The following is a 17,541-nucleotide window of genomic DNA, read 5'->3' as shown; positions in this document are numbered from 1 at the left end:
ATAAAAGGCAAGCCTGCCAGCAGGATGGCTGTTAGCACGATGCCGAGGATGCTCAGGAGCAGTGAGCAAAGCAAGTAACTCAACAGGGTGATCTGAGTTCTTTCCCAGTTCCTGCGATTCCATCTATCACCTGGGACACATCAAACTGATTTTTGTAGCATGGAGTTACTTCTGAAACCATAGATGAGATTAATTGCTGAAAAAACCAAGCATTTGGTCTGATTTTTCTTAAAATTTATTACATGTACTTACAAGAAATAATTTATTGTGGCTTTGGCATTGTGTATGTTAAGAAATTTAGCTTTCAATAAGAACAGAAATATATTTCCCAAAGGCAACTGTGTGAAGAATCATGGAAACACAGCTTAGCTTAGAAACAGCATTCATTTCTTCTTATCCTGAGCGTGTGACCAGACAGGCTTGCGTTTCTGAATGAAGGCTTCGATACCTTCCTGCCCATCCCTCAAAGTCAAATTATCGACCATGACCTGAGAGGTTATTTTGTAAGCAGTATCAAGGTCCTGCGCCATCTGTCTGTAGAAGGTGGCTTTCCCCAGTGCCAGGACAGATTTGCTGCTTTCACAGATCTTGTGAGAGATTCTCATGGTCTCTTCTTCCAGCTTGTCTTCTGGAACCACCTTGCTGACAAGCCCATGCATTAACGCTTCGTGGGCAGAAAGAGGCTCACCCGTGAAAAGCATCTCCAATGCCACCTGATCAAGAAAAGATAATCATGTTAAGTCAATTCAACTCACTGCTTTTTTCCTTCTCCAAAAGCTCAAAATCTCTACTAACTGCTGTAGGAATAGAGAAAAATGTGGATCCTCCACAAAGTCAAACAATCTAGCTTAGTAGTTTAAGCTCTGCATAGAATAATAAGTAATCAAGCCCTTACTAAGTCTAATGCAGAGTTTCTGAAAGTATCTGCCTTAGGATAGGAAATCTGAAGTTGAAGCTTTCATCCATTTGGCCTCACATCTCAGCAGAGTTCTACTGTACCTCAAGAGTCCGTCCACGAGAATCTATGTGGATCACAAAATTTCTTTTCTCATTTATGGAGCCTTTACAGATCACACTACTGCTTATGCAGTGAGAGATGTGTAGTACAAGCAGTAGGAAATAACTAAGGAAGAAGGTACAGGAGGGTTTCAGATGCTATTTACAGTAACTTGATCTAAACCCAGGCAGATCACGCTGGCAGTGAAATGTCACTGCCTGGCAGGAACTGACAGCTCAGTGGGATTGGTGTCCTGAACTCACTCAGAGGTTTCTCATCAAGGGGAGAACATCGTTGTCTAAAGCACTGACTGCTGGAAAGGAGAGGGACTGCTGAGCTGGTGTGTTGCTGATACGAATTCCTGCTGGTTGGAATCACATCAGTGGGAAGCTGCTTTCCCTAAGCAGAGGTCATCTCATTTTTTCCTTAGTCCAAAGCATTATGAGCATGTTTTTGGCAACAAAGTATTTTGAGTGTCATACTGCAGGAAGATGAAGTTAAGGCAATGGAACTGAAACTCCCAGCATTGGATGCTACTTACTGCAAAATTTCAGAGTACCTGAGAAAGAAGCTTACCTTTCTTGGAAGAGATCTGCCCAGGGCCACAGCTGGTGTGGAGCAAAACAATCCAATGTTTACTCCAGGAGTAGCAAAGCGTGATTTCTCACTTGCCACTGCAATGTCACAGCTTGCCACTAACTGACAGCCTGCTGCTGTGGCCAGGCCATTCACTTTGGCAATCACTGGTACTGGAAGTCTCTGGATTAAAGTCATAACCTGTATGCACACAAAAATAAGGGACCAGTTAGTCCTCAAAGTTAAGCAGTGGCTGTATTAAAACTTGCACCTGCTTCACAGAACTGATGCACACTTTCAGCATCACAGACTTGAGTTCAAAGATATAAGCTCTCTGCATAACTGACTTTTAGTGTGCCTTAATGCACAAAACCACTGCACTTTCAGTAGCTGCTCAGCTGTGTTTATCTAGCACAAGTTAGTCCTGCTAACTCCAATAGAAATGGAAAGCACGAGAAACAAAGGTGAAAACACTTGAATTAAATCTGCATGAAGCTAGCATATCTCTCTGCACTGCAGGCCCAGTATTCCTGGATGTGGAAAGTGGTATCTGAGACACATCACCCCCACATTCATCAGCCCTGTAATGGAAAACTGACTTAGGAGAACCTATTGCTGGTTCCTACATGGTGTTGAGCCTGGGTTGATTTCACCCAGACACAGTCATCTCAAGACTGGATGTCTGCCTAGGATGGGTAATCTCTCTCCCTAAAGCTGGGCAGGGGGTTATCCAGCTTTAGATGGGAGAAGTTAAGAAAGATAAATTTGTCTAACTTTTCTAACTCAGGATCACCTTAATTACAGTGGAGATCAACAAACTCAACTAATTTCAGTACTTGCAGATAGAAAATGCTATTTAACTGCCTACTCTCATTATCTGGATTTAAAAAAATATCATTAGCACAGTGTAGCAAGAAAAATTTTCATTGCTACCTCAAATTCTCCAGTAGATAAAGTTCAGCAAATTTTATGTTACTTAAGTTACCTACATTCAGTTTTGAATCTCATCAGATTTTGCCTCACTTTGTTTAAAAAAAATTTTCATCTCATCTTGAGAGATGGGAACAAAAGAGTAACAATACATTCAGGCGTGCAGGGAAACAAATAAATGCTCCTTATAGCTATAGAAATTCAAAGTCAAATGCTTCTCTGAAAAAAACCCAAGCACCTGGTACATATGGTTACGTACTTGAGAAGCCTCTGGAGAAGTGACACTCTGAGCTGTCTCAAACTCTTCTGCAGAGAATAATAAGTTCTCAGATACTGCACCACACAGTATTGCTAACATACATGGGGAAACTGCTGAAACACAACCATGATGATACCCATTGTAGTAAAAATACAAGTTGGCAATCTAGCACTTTTATTTGCACAAAGAGAAATACAATTTCACCAGCATCAGATATTAATATAAACCAGCATCACTACTTGTTCTTCATACCAGGGAAATCAGGGTAGCATGTAATATCTGCTTACCTCTGCACATAATTCAAATACTTGGGTATGATGCTTCACATCGTCTTGGGTTGACAGCTCCTTTAAATCATGACCAGAACAAAATACGGGTCCTTCAGCTGTGAAGAATTAAGTAAAAAATTAGACTGAACTAATCAAGAAACCAAGAGCTGTGTCAATACCCCATTAAAGGTACAGGAGCGACAATGGTCATCACAAAGGAGGCTGGGGAGGGAGATCTGCACTCAGTTCCTAAATATTTCCTTCTGGGTTTCACAACGACTTGGAATTGCCAAATGCAGCATTTAACCGATATGCCAATAAACATTTTCAAAGGCCTCGTTCTACCTCCATTTCAAGTTAACTCTGTTAAAAATAAGGCTCTTTACACTTCTGAGCCCAGTTTCTGGTAAGACACCACACTGAACTTCTCCTTGGTACAACACAAACTGGTCAGCCAGAGTGCCAACAAACTGCTCTGCTCTCACACTAAACAAACACAACGTTCCCCATTTACTGTATGAAGATTTAATGAATCACAGAATCACAGAATGGCCAGGGTTGGAAGGGATTTCAAGGATCAGGAATCTCCAACCCTCTGCCACAGGCAGGGCCACCAACTTCCCCATTTAATACTAGACCAGGCTGCCCAGGGCCCCATCCAATCTGGCCTTGAACACCTCCAGGGAAAGGGTATCCACAACCTCTCTGGGCAGCCTGTTCCAGCACCTCACCATCCAGATTTCTGTGTCATGCATTTAATCTAACAATCAAATAAAAGGTTCTTCTGCTGGAGGAGAACCAGGAGGGCAATCCCTTTGTTCCTTCACTGCTAATATTCACCTAAGGAACCCCAAAAGCTTCTCCAGGGCTTGGGTAGAAAAAGAGCAGGAATCTGTCAATCTATGTTTTGGATTTGCTTTCCTCAAGTGGCAGCTAAGAACAAAGCACCCTTTATGGATAACTGTATCTACAACAGTTTTCCTTTCTTATGAACATACCTGCCATAAAAATAGACCAACCTAAAGCTTTTTAATCACAGAATCATAGAATGGCCTGGGTTGAAAAGGACCACAGTGACCATCTAGTTTCAACCTCCTGCTGTGTGCAGGGTCACCAACCACCAGACCAGGCTGCCCAGAGCCACATCCAGCCTGGCCTTGAATGCCTGCAGGGATGGGGCATCCACAACCTCTTTGGGCAACCTGTTCCAGTGCTTCACCCTCTGTGTGCAAAACTTCCTCCTAAATCTTAATCCTTCAGAGCTTCTCAGCTACTTTTACGGATGCAACATTTCCAACTATAACTATGAAGATGCCACCTCATCTATGCATTTCTTACAGACCAGATTATTATAACAGCATTTAGCAATAACCACACAGTTAACATCCTTCAGCTCACTGCATCACAGCGACATCATCTGGAAATTAATCACATCTGCATTTTTGCCTCACTGAAGAGGACTCCGCTACAAAGTCTGCGTTGAAGACTGACAGCAACCATGAGAACTCTGCTGAGACTTCTTCAGCCTGTTTCTGCATGAAAGCCAGCACCCAGAACTGTTTGTTCTCAGTTTGATAGCTACCAGACGTGGCTTATTGATTCTGCAAACACAGCGCTGCGACCTGACGGACACACCAGCATTCTGACAAGTGTTTCAACAGCGTTTCTCTCTACCCATGTTAATTATCAACAAAAACAAAGCAAAAGTCAATCAACTGTCAATGCCATGTTCCAGAAGGAGGAATGAAACACACGGAAGTCAAAGCAGGCTGGTCTGACCAGGGAAGGCTCCTGGCAGGGCGCATGAAAACCACATCCCCTCAGTTCCCATTTTCAGTAACTCCGTGCAATCCTCAGCCCTACACCGCACGGAACCCCGCGTGCCACCCGCTTCGCTCAGCTCCCCACGGAGGCAATACCCGAAATGACGATCACTCGGAGCTCTTTGCTCTTGACGTCGTGCAGGAGGTCCTCCTTCAGCGCCTGCAGCATGGAGAGGGACAGGGCGTTCCGCTTCCCGGGGTCGTTCAGGATAATGTTTCTGCAAGGCAAACGCCGAGCGCCTCGGTGAAAGACGAACCCCTACACGGCCGCGGCGTGTCCGCCTTCGGAAGCCTGCGGTGCTCAGAACGGACACGGAGGAACTTTCCCCCGCGGCCCCCGCCACCCGAACAGCGCCGTTCCCTCGCCCCGTGTGGGCCGTGCGCCCCGCGCGGCACCGCGCCCCGCCGCCTCACCGCACGCCCCCCGCCTGCCGCCGCAGCGTCAGCGCCGCTCCTCGCGCCGCGCTGCTGCAGGCCGCGGCCAGGGGCCGGGCCGAGGGCCCGCTCAACCGCCACAGCGCGGCGGCCGCCGCCATCAGCTCCGTGCGGCTCGTTGCTGACCCCTAGCCCGGCGCTGCTGACTCTGCAGCCGCGGGACTTCGGTCGGCAGCGTCTCCGGGCTCAAAAAGCGGGGAGTTGAGCCAGGAGGCAGCGCCTGCAGCGCGGAACGCCTACGGCGCCCTGGGCTGCATCGGCAGAGGCGGCAGCGGGGCAGGGAGCGGATGGTCCGCTCCGCTTCACGCCGCTCCGCTCTTGGCCCTGGCACAGGAAGGACATGGCACGCGTGGAAGGGACCAAATAAATGATGTGGTTCCACTGAGGAACAAACTTGTGTGCGTTACAACGTACAGCTTGATGTGAGGTTTATCACTACATCTCTTTGAAGATATCAGAGATGTACATTTTACTGCATTATTCTATGCCATATGAGTTAATAAGAGGAAAAAGCAAAGCCTCTTCTCTAGAACGAGCCTGCACATTGCAATTGGGGGAGTACAGTCCTCTTCTCCAGGTGTGTTCTCCTGTGGGAAGTGACAGATCCAAGGGATGGAACACCTCCCCTATGAGGACAGGCTGAGAAAGCTGGGGCTGTTCAGCTTGGAGAAAAGAAGGCTCCAGGGAGACCTGAGAGCGGCCTTTCACTACCTGAACTCTCTGCAGACCCTCATTACTTGAAATAGCTCTTCCAAAAAATGTTACTTTGCAATAGAACCTCTCACACTTCTTTCATTTTGCTTTACTCACAGGAGTGATGACCTCTATTTCTTCACACCTGGCTCAGGCAGTCCCCTGGGAAAGAAGCAGCTGTGTAGAAGCAGCAGCCAGCAAACAATCTCATCTGCTAGGAGATGTTAACAGGCTCAAAGACCAACCAGCATTGTTCAAGGAGATGCCCTGGTCACGATTCCCTGTTCTTGCTTATCACACCTACTCATCATGTATCCTTTCCTAAATGCTAGAGGAAAGTATTCACAATTCACATTTTATACACAGTCAAGGTTTCGTTGTTTGTTCTCTGTTTTCTGTCAGAGTCACAGGTACTCTAAAATAAAATAGGTTTTATGGCCAGCAGATGTTCCCTGGAAATGATAATCTGTATTCCACCTTCTTTATGTCCCCATTCTTGTGAGTGTGCCTCCAATTGCTGGGTTTTGTGGTTTTACTATAGTAGAAATATGTAGTATTTTATAAATGTTGAAGGGCATTTATGGGTCTGAGAGTTGGGTCTGGGCTGGACTTTCTCCACTTGCCCTTTTTCATTTTCTCATGGTTCTTTGTGCTTCGCCAAAATTTACTTTTAGTATATGAGTCTGTGGCAAAAAAAAATGCCTGTTTAGAAGAATAAATCATTTTAAATTGGTCACAGCAGTTCTCAGAGTCCTTTCTTGGTGTGGCAAAGGCCAATGCACAGAGAACACAATGTGTTCCATTTCTGGGAGGAGTTTGCATTCCCGGGCAACACTGGCAAGTAATCTCTTGCAATCATCTTTAAAGCTGGCCTGGTGAATTGCAATCTTTTTTTTTCTTTTCTTTTTTTTTTTTATTGTTTTTTCCCCAATTCCTTCTCTTTCTCTCTTTGTTTTCTTGTTCTGTCATTTGCAATGAAATAACTTTTTCCATATTCTTCAAATAGCTTCTCTTAAATATAGCATTTGCAGCTCCCTGGAAATCCTGTTCTTTTCCACTTTGATTGACAGCCTCATGTTTCCTTTCACACCCTCCTCCATTACAGATTTTTTTTTTGGCTGCAGTTTCCCCAGTGCTTTAAACAGACTTACTGCTGCCTTCTCTGAGAAAGTGTCGAAATTTTTTTTTCCAATTTCAGGCAGCTTTCCTTTTTATAGCATTTGTTAGCAGCACTGCAGTTAGGACTGAGCTCACACTTCCAACTGGAGACAACCAGGAGCCGGGATTGCAAGTAGCAGACAGGGCTTTTCTAACCTTTATCTTTATTGATTTTTTATATGAAATGAAAAGGGAAATGATAAGGGCCATAATGCAATTTCATTGTTAGAAAATTACAGAAGCTTTTCAGGGTATCACACAGCGCTAGCAAAAAATGTTTTGAATTTCAAGTGCATTTAGCTGTCATAAGTCATTCTTGGGTCCTCATTCAAATGTTGTCAGATAAGATGCACAGGCAACAAAAACAGCATGTAGAATCCCTCTCCTTATGAGGCTTAATTATTTGTGTCTTTATTTCCTTGACTTTCAGTGATTGCAGATATGACGTTTATCTCAGGAGTTCCTGCTTCACCTCGATGGTCAGTGGTGGCCAATATCAATGGGCAGACCTTGCTGAGGTGAGGCTGAAATGTAAAACTGCTAAAGAGAAGCTCTGTGTATATGTGAGCATGGGTGTGTGTGCATACACACATAAATGAGTAAATATATACCTAAAGACACTTCTACCCATTAATTGGAGTACTGTGATGAAAACTTGGGACTATACTATGGAGTATGAGGCAGGCGTATCGCCTGCAGAGTTTCATGCAAATGATTTCTCGTGAAATGTACCAACCTGGCATTCCCAGAGGATTTTGTGACCTGATTTTCAACACTGCTGAAATCATTCAAATCCCTCTGGGAGCCAGAGGGGTTCAGCATCTTTGCAACTTAAATTCTTGTTGGGTGTGTAGTAGTTCCACCACAACGGGGAGAGGAAAGTCCTGTTCTTATACCCAGGCCAAGGAAAATAATTTATTTTCCTGCTTAGTGCATTCTGCTAGCGAATAGAAAGATCAGTGCACGATGGTTTCTCTGATGTGGAGCCGTCTGGGACTGCCTGAAGAAAAGATGACAAAAGATTTTGATATTCCTTTTTAGCCAAAAGTCTCTTGGCTGACACTTCCACGATTCCTTTGTCCCTGGGGACTGAAAAAAGGGCAACAACACTCCCATTTACAAGAAAGAAAGGAAGGAAAATCTAGGGAACTACAGGCTGATGAGCCTCACCGCTGTGCCTGGGAAGATCATGGAGCAGATCCTCCTGGAAGACGTGTTAAGGCAATGAGTGATGAGCGTGTGATCTGAGACAGCTAGCACGGCTTCACCAAGGGAAGGTCGTGCATGACCAACGTGGTGGCCTTCTATGATGGAGTGACAGCATTGGTGGACAAAGGAAAGGCAACTGATGTCATCTACCTGGACTTCTACAAAGCCTTTTACATGATTCCCTGCCACATCCTTACCTCCAAATTGGAGAGATATGGCTTTGAAGTGTGGAGTCTTTGAAGGATAAGGAATTGGTTGGAAGGTCACAGTTGAGGATTGTGGTCAATGGCTCTGTGTCCAGGTGGAGGTTTGTAATGAGTTGTATCCTCCAGGGGTCTGTCTTGGGTCCAGTACTCTTTAAAATCTTTATCAGTGATATAGATGATGAGATGGAGTGCACCCTCAGCAAGTTTGCTGATGGCACTAAGCTGAGTGTTGTGGTTATATCAAGGAAGGGACGCCATCCACAGGGACCTTGCTAACTCAAACAGTGGGACCTTATGAACCTAATGAGGTTCAAGATAATGAGGTTCAACAAAGCAAAGTGCAAGGTTTTGCACTTGGGTCATGGTAATCCCAGATGTGTATACAAAGTGGAAGGAGAACTACTTGAGAGTAGCTCTGCTGGGAAAAACTTAGGGGTCCTGGTGGACTTATAGCTTAACATGAGCCAGCAGTGTGTGCTCACAGCCCAGAAGGCCGATGATATCCTGGGTTCCATCAGAAGAGGAGTGGCCAGGAGGGAAGGGGACTGTCCCTCTCTACTCTGCCCTCATGAGGCCCCATCTAGAGTACTGTATCCAAGTCTGTGGGACCCCACCATAGGTAAGATGTGGAGAGGGTCCAGAACAGGGCCATGAGGATGACCCGAGGGCTGGAGCACCTCTCCTTTGAATATAAGCTGAAGGGACAGGGTTTGTTCAGCCTGGAAAAGAGAAGGCTGAAACAGAAATTTCAAGACAATCCTCACTTCGGCTGGGATTTTCTAAGGGCATGAAGCTAGGGGTTTGTTGCTTTGCTTATTCCTGGAACATGTATGACTTTAATGCCTAACCTTAACTGGGATCCTATCCTTGTTTTTTCCCTTTGAAAGTATTTCTATAGTCACAGAAAGGCGTGTCATAAATTCCTCCTCTAGTTGAGGAGTACTTTCTAGTAGTTCAGAATCTTCTACAGAATGAATATATATCAGACTATCAGAACACCTTATTCTGTTCTCTGAGAGAAAGTAATTTATTTATTTATTTATTACTGATTATTCTACTAAGAGAAAGGACTTGAATCGAGGCTTAACTCTATGGCTGCTATTGATATTTTGTAATAAACTGAAGCAGGATGAGCAGCTCAGCATCTGCTGCTCCAGTCAGGCTCAGGTTAGGTCCTTACCTGGCAATAACACTGCCTCTTGTGGTTTCATTCAGCGTTCTTTCAGCAAACAAGGCAGTGTCCTGCTAGGCTTTGGAATTAAACATAAAACTCCTGGTGTCGTTACTGCTGCAGTGCTCGATTTCCCAGTCACTGTGTGGCAGCACTGCTCCACGCATCGCCTGTCTGCAGCCTTCAGCTCGCAGACCGGGGCAGCGATCAAAGCCCTTTTGTCACTGGACCTCTACCCGCTCCTCTTCATTTGCTGTTTTTCTCTCATCCTCCCCACGCTCGTTATTCATCCTTCATTGTCCTCACCTCAGAGGCATTTAAGCGATTCATATTTCCCTGGCTTTAGCATTAAATTTTTCTTACGTGCCTTCCAATTATGAGATTCTTAAGATGGAGCAATGATCAGAACTGTGAAATACCTGGGATGGGGTAACAAATGATAAAAAGAAGGCATTCATTCCTGTCCTAAGAATATGTAACTTTTGTTTCTGGATTTTGATACTTAATCTTGCAAGGCTCCCTAAACACAGTAGAGCTGTGTTCTCCTCCCGAGGGCTGGTCAGTGCCTGCATCAAGTGCTCCCAATGCCTCTCAGAGCTGCCTCTCCCTTCTCTGGATTGCACAGGGAGCCAAGGGAAACCATTCAGATGCTGTGAAAGAAAACATAAATTGGAGCTGCCATTACGGGCCCACAGCAACTGTTTGCCTAAAAGCTCTCCCTCCTTGGCAAAAGCTGCTTTGCTTGCTTGGCTTTCTTCCCATTCAGTTCTGCAAACAGCAATTCTCACTGCAAAATTACACCCTCTGCCCACCTCGTCCTCCCCTCTGCCAGAGACTTCTTCTCATACTGAAATGCGTTCAGTTTTCTGGACTCTTCCTGTTCACCTGTTTCCTGTCCTTTGGCCAGATTTCAGCTCTATGAATTCTTTCATTCTTTTTCTTGTTTCTCTATAAAAGCCACCAGAGATACCGCATTATAACCAGGGAAAATATTCATTTGTTTTCAGTGGAGTAGGACTTTTGTCTGATAAGAATACCAACATCTTCCAAATGATTGTGATTTTTACAGACGTATGGGAGAAGCAACAGAATCTTAGTGGTTAGGAGTTCCTATGGGCACTACCAACAAAGCCAAAAGTTCCATGGAGATAACACTTGCCTTGGCTATACAGCTAGTGTAGTCACAGAACGAATTCAGTGAGAAGCTGTAGTCTGTCAGTATTAGATGGGGCTGGAGGGGGAACCTACCTTCAGGTGTCCTCAGGCAAAACATTTCTTGCAAGGGGCTTAACCGCTTGCAAGGTGATTTAACCTGCTGTACATCTTCCCTGCCTTGTGCTGTGTCTAATCCCCCCCCAACATCCTACATACACAGTGCTATGGAGAAGATGGAAATGGGGACCTCAGCTCCCAGTGCTGAGACCCAGCCCTGCTGCTGGAATGAGGGCTGTAATGTTGGGCACATGATATCCCACCAACTGAAATGATGTGGTCCAGCCTGGTGCCTCCAAGCCTCTAAGCCTGGAAGTGCTGCACTGTGTTATCTTCTCAAGGCCACACGTGTTAAATTCACAGTGTGTTGGCACTAAGAAAGAGGTGAGTGATTCAACACAGCTGTTTGATATTGTGGAGAAACATCCTGTACCTCTCTGTGTCAAAGTGCTGATGGTTCCTGTTTCCAGGCAGAAGAAATATTAATATATAATGAGCAAAGAAAACGATTCTGTGTTTAGAGAATGCTAACTCACAAATTAAAAGAGACAGTTTTAACAGTAAAAGGTTATTTTAGTTTTAATTTTGAAGGAAAAAGAAGCTGCAGTGAATTCTGATGTTTGCCAGTCATGCAGACAGGGAGGTTGGGAAAGGAACTGAAAGATTTCTGGACAGTTTTTGCTGCGAAGAAATAAATGCTTGCTCCGAGGACTGAGATCCACAGCTGTCCATCTCGAGTCAGTGAGCAGCATGATGTGTCCACAGCTCAGAGCCAGGCACAGCCCTGCTTTCGCCCCACGAGGAACTCCGGGCACGGAAGGAAGCTGAGAACACAGTGTGTTTGGTTATGTGTCAAATGAAAGCATTGGAAAAGAGAGGATTTTAGATAAGGGGAAACTTGTGCTACTTTTCAGTGCGGTACTGAATTCAAATCTGTAGGAAACAGTCGTTACAGGTTCTGTTGCTGAAGAAATAACTTGTAGTGCTTTGTTCCTAGCGCTCTGAGTCCCCTACAACTCCCCCTCTTACTCCCCTACAACACCTCCACATCTCCTGTCATCCTGTCTGTTAATTGAGCAGCATGTGCTGCGATGTGAAGAATGCACTTGGTGGCAGGTCAGGGACTGCAGGTGACTGCTAAGTGAACTCTGCTGCTTTTCTCCTATTAGGTGCCATCATTTGTGCCTCTCTTCTGTATCTAGCCATCAGTGTTCTTAAGACAGGCAATACTGAAGATCACAGCAAACCCTAACCTGCTGTCAGATGTAACAGGAGACAAGTGGAAGGATCATATTTCAAAGGGAAGCAGGCTAAAATAATGCCAGTTACCTTTAAAATCATGTTGCTGTTTTCATGGAGAATACCCTCTCACAACACAGTCACACCATGGTGTACCAGTGATATTCATTACCACGCTGCTGCATTATTGAGAGCTGAGCAGATTAGCACTGGAAGATTCTTAACGTGGCAATGAGCTTGTCAATGAACATTATAATGAACTAGTCACATTATTGATTCATTAGAGGTCAGTGCATTTTAAACAGCCAACTGGCTAATTTATCTTTGCTTTTAGTTTCACTTTCTCGTTCTACTTATATGAGAAACTTTTGCTTGGGTTCCACAAGCAGCAGCAGCACACTGATTTCCCCCTGTTCTCATCAGAGGCAAGAAAATCAAATCCTTCCCCAGTTTATACCCTACTCAATCCCACTGACATTGATTTACTTAAATCTAGCATTTTTCCAATGAGATTTATACAGCAAAAGATGGGGATTTGGGTAGATATCTTTAAAATAGTGTAATTTATTATATCTCTCACTTTAAAACATGATATCCACATTTCTCCTTCATAACTATTGATGTGCTTAATTCTGGAGGTGGCTAAAGAAAAAAAGGGACATCTCTAGCTGGCACTGGATTTAAACTCCAGGTTTTTTCTTCTTATTTCATAGAATCATAGACTGGCTTCCTCCTTGCCCTATCACTATTGCCCGTGTGTTTCCGTGCTAAGTGCATGACTTCTGTGGTTCTGGCACATTCAGCTCTAGGAACCTGGGCATCTCAACTGCTATACATCAAGAACCTTCATGGAGATGAACAGCATATATTTGGACATCTGGGGTGAAACAAATATGTTGATACAAATTGATTGTGGCTGTAAGGTTTTTCAGGTTCTTCACGTTTTGCATGAAAATACAAATTTGGCTGTTAACAATGGAATGAGGTTTCATTTTAATTGCTAAGGACATGAAAAGATCTGCCTCGCAGGCCAGGAAGGCTACATTTTCAGCTTTTGGATGTGCAGCACTAATAAAATCTGTGTAGTCTCAGGTCTGAATCAATCTACAGAAGAGCAATTACAGGGATATTAGGAAGGTAAATCATGGCTATTACATGAGTGCATTGCCTGAGAAAGGATGCAGCTCCTCCAGACAAGACACTCTAATTCCTGCTCCAAAAAAAGCTCAAACCTGGAGGAAGCAGCTTGATTTACACACACAGAGTGAAGGCAGTGATTTGAGTAACAAACATGTTATGCATTATTTTGGTGACGTGAGACTACTTGTGAGAATGTAAATGGAACAGAGAGAGGAGAAGAGATAATGAGGAGTATCAGCAGTATCAGGAGTGGAGCGAGGCTGATGGAAAGACATTTTGAGGCAGAGGCTGTAACAAACAGCCAATAAGCATGGGGGAAAGTCGAGCCCAAACTAGAAAGGTTGTGGGGATGGTTGTCACTCCAGTCTCTGCAGCTTCTCTCATGAGTTGCTTTTTTCACATTTGAGACTTGGCTGCACCAGAAAAGGGGTCTGCTGTCATTTTAGATGTCACCCAGTGCATCTGCTGTTTACTTATTTTTTCTGTCTGAAGTTTCTTTTCAAGCAGGTTAACTGCATATTATGTTTCCAGTAATAGACTGAAAGTATCGGCCCAGATCTTTAAGTTTAGCACCTAAGGTTAGCTATCTACAGGCTAAACTAGAGCATGTCTAATGTTGGCTAAATCAGACATGGCTGCAGTCAGCCTCTGATCATGTGGCACAAACACAGCTGTTCTGCTGTCTCTTGTTCCTGCACTCCATCAGCTCTAGGCCACCTCAGGTGTTATCCTACGCAGAGGGAGCTTTCATGTAACACACTGAGCTGCCTGTTTGTTTCTTCCATCTGCTCGTGTCTTCTAATGCGGGGATTAGAATTTGCTTTGAGGAATCCCCATTTTCTTCTTATAGCTGTGCTGATTCACCACTGTGAGGGGTTCAGGCATGAGAAATGTAGCAGCCTGTGATCATACCCTGCTCAGCTGTACCCCTACAGCTTTGCTTACTGCTATCAGAACACTGATGTGCATCCAAGGGAGTAGTTTGGCCCTGTTTAGATTATCAGATCAGAGCATAGCATGATATTGCTCAGAAATAGATTCCTGGCTTTACAAACCTGTTACTTTGATTAGGAGTAGGACAGGCTTTTGACAAAAGGATTCCTCTCTTCATATCCTTAAGACCTTTTAGTTATTCCAAACTTGACGGCTGGAAACCAAACAAAACAAAATTGAAACTCATATATTTTCTTTGTACAAAGAAGTAATTTGTATCTGCCTTCAGTCCAAGAGATAGAATAGACCAAAAGGCGGTGTTTTTTCCTCCTTTTTCCTTTGATCTAAACAATTTCTGTCCCAAAAGGAAATAAAACAATGTCTGATCCTGCTTAGAAAACGGAAAAGAAGAATATACTGCTTTAATACATTGTAAAAAATCGATACAACTGCTTAGAATCTTTAGTTATAGCTGATCCAGCTGGGGGGTAGGAGAATGCAGTTGATGAGCCCATCTCAGTGTCCCCTCCAGTTATGTTTTCTATGATAATGTGATGGGGAAGAGGACAATTATCAGCAATATCCAGTGTGAACACAGGAGCAGATTTGGAGTGCTGCCTGATTACAAGGTATCTGTCTGACACTCATTGTCATTGTATCAGTGTGCCTTAATGGGCGCTGAAAACATTTCGTTACAGGGTCTGTCTCTGGCAGTAGATTGTGGTGCTGATGTTTTTTCTGCAGTACCAAATGCTGAGCTTCAGTGCTACACAGGCACGTAGTGTCATCAGCTGAGGGCATTAGAACCCAGCAATCCCTGATCTTCATTTGCAACTGAAATACTAAGAATCATTAAGATTAATTGTTAACTGAAAGTATCAACCGTACAGCGGATTTCAATGCGAGGTAAACATCTTTTCAGTAAGGATGAATGATCGCAAAGTGTATTTTATCTACTCAAAAACAGATAATCAGCTTTAACTGTAAGAACAACAAATGATCCTGATCTATTTCTAAAAAGGCAGATCCTTCTGTTATCTGAACAGCTGAGTAGGAGGTATGTATGTATTTAAAGACAAGAGACCAGACACAAAGAACAGATTCCTGTTTGGCTCTTATTCTAGTATTTACTTAATTCTCAATGCACCTGAGACTGTATTTTCTAAACCCTTTGCTCCTCATCAAAGTTATTCAAATCTGACTTTTAAACCTGTGTTTCTACAAAGTTGGCTGGGAGCAAATTCATTTACCTAACGTGATGGTTAGGCTCAGCACGCAGATTAAGATGCCTAAATTTAGGTGTCTGCACGTAGGTGTTTATTTGTGAGCAGGCTGTCACAGCTCCCATTGCAGACAGTGGAGGTACCTGCATTTGGTTAGCTTAACAGCACTCGGGATTCATTGAGCATCGATCAGATCACCATTATCTGTAAAGGCAGCTTAGACACCCAACTTGCATCTAGATACTTATTTGAAAACGTGCTATCAGGAGTCTCAAAATGCAAATGGAATTTGAGCTCAGGTATTTATAAAGTAGACAGTTAAATCTTAGCAGGTGTTTATCGAGTAGCTTCCCAGTATAATCAATGAAAAGCTGGTCAGTAGAGCTTAGAGCGCGATTAATCTTATCAAATAAAAGTGTCTGTTTTATAATGAAGTGAATCATGACCTAAACTCCTTTGTCTGGCTCTGCAGCTACTATGATGGGAGCCCAGACACCTAGCTTGCACGTGGGCTCAGACATTGTAGACAACACTTAAGTTTGTGAGATCAGTCCAACCCAGGTGGCTTCAAGATGATCAGATCATCTACTCCTACTTTCTGCAGAGAACAGGTTGTGCAGCTGAGTTCAGCAGTCTCACAAAAAGGTGGTTACTGTGACCCCACTTACATATGGCTTACTCTGAGCCTCTGCCTTCAGGCATGTCCAAGCTCTTCTACCAAGAACAGAGGTAGACAGAGAGCAGTAATATTTCTTTCTGCACAGCAAAGTGTGGCTTCCCAACTATCCCTCCTTCTCATGGAAAGGAACTGGGGGAGGACTGATACAGAACACAATGTTATTATGCCTTTATATCCCAGAGCAAATGGTCTAGAATAAAACAATCAAGAAGAATCTGATCCAGCCTGTGTGACAGATTTTCATGGTTGTATGGAAAGTCCAGGATGTCTTTTAAGTGCCAAACTGTATGCCATTCAATTAAGTAACACAATGGGTACATTGGCCTTGTCAGAGAATATTTCGAAGTGCTCTGTATCATCCAGTTGTAGTGGAGAGACAGTACAATGAACTATCTCATGTTCCCAAATGCACATTTCACCCTTTATCTTAACTCAAATGGGAGCAGCACTTCAAATTTCCCATCACTTCCCCTACTTCTAATTGAAATGCTTCAAATTTTTGGCTGGAAAGAGTGTATGCAGACCAGGCTCTGCCTGTGTGAGAGTTACAAAAACAGGATGTATTTTATTGACTGCTGTGAACGCAATGGTCAGGGGTCATTTTCATTTAAGACACTTTTTTTTTTTTTTCCTCATGGTTTTCAAATGTATTTTGTCTCTTAAATGACAGTAGAAATAAAATGCATTCTTCTCATCATTTTTTCTTAAGTATCTCCAGGCAATTTTTTGGCAGTTATTTGTTAAATCTTGCTGTCTCTCAGTCTAGTAAATACGTCCCTGCTTGCCTTATTTCTTTTCTCAGGTTTCAGCCTTATATCCCTCCAGTGTGAGGGCAGACCCCGGGTGCTTTCCAGTAATTAATAAGAAGACACAAACACCACGCATTTTAATTTACCGGTTATTTTTTTCTGTTATTTCTGTTCTTTGTATGTCTTTCTAAAGTGAGAACTGTTAATGACTTCTTCCTTTATTTAAGTGGCATGCTGTACTTTCCCCTTGTTTTTAGCAGCTACCCTGCGAGGCTCTGCTTTGCCCTGTTTCATTCATCCCCTCTGAAGTTTTGAAAGTTCACTTCAGGAAGATTTCATAATAAGAACTTAAGGAAAATAATATAATCTTGCTTTAAAACACTTCCTTCCTCTGTTTTGCTGATGAATTACAACAATTCACAATACCATCTGGTCAGTAACTGGTACAGAACCTGTATTTTCATTGTTTCAGATGTGTTTGTTTTGGTTGCAGAGCACATAAGGTGAGGATTCCCTCAGTGCTGTTCTGTGATCAGACAGACCCATACTACAACATCACATCAAGGGTGCCCAAACTTTTGGAACTGGGCTGCAAACAGCTTTGGAAAATGATCAGTAATCTCACAGTGAATTGGAATTT

General features: G+C 43.6%; 1 protein-coding gene and 1 long non-coding RNA gene across 2 annotated transcripts; one reads left to right on the top strand and one right to left on the bottom strand.

The window, feature by feature from the left end:
* Positions 1-212: 212 nt before the first annotated feature.
* ECHDC3 (enoyl-CoA hydratase domain containing 3) lies at positions 213-5,481 on the bottom strand. Its single transcript, XM_085215761.1, has 5 exons — positions 5,269-5,481; positions 4,951-5,072; positions 3,050-3,147; positions 1,574-1,774; positions 213-713 (listed from the first exon to the last, which is right to left on the bottom strand). Exons 1-5 carry the CDS (start codon positions 5,388-5,390, stop codon positions 384-386), a joined length of 873 nt encoding a protein of 290 aa, XP_085071887.1. The 5' UTR covers positions 5,391-5,481; the 3' UTR covers positions 213-383.
* A 92-nt stretch (positions 5,482-5,573) lies between these two features.
* Positions 5,574-17,276, top strand: LOC146545190 (uncharacterized). Its single transcript, XR_014880970.1, has 4 exons — positions 5,574-5,866; positions 6,102-6,293; positions 7,580-7,658; positions 8,182-17,276. It is a non-coding gene; the product is annotated as an uncharacterized LOC146545190 (long non-coding RNA).
* Positions 17,277-17,541: the final 265 nt, after the last annotated feature.

The sequence above is a fragment of the Meleagris gallopavo genome, chromosome 1 (assembly GCF_905368555.1).
Source record: "Meleagris gallopavo chromosome 1, MGAL_WU_HG_1.1, whole genome shotgun sequence".
In the NCBI taxonomy this organism is placed as follows: Eukaryota; Metazoa; Chordata; class Aves; order Galliformes; family Phasianidae; genus Meleagris; species Meleagris gallopavo.
Note: the sequence above shows the minus strand (reverse complement) of the source record. Positions and strands in the feature narration are given on the sequence as shown.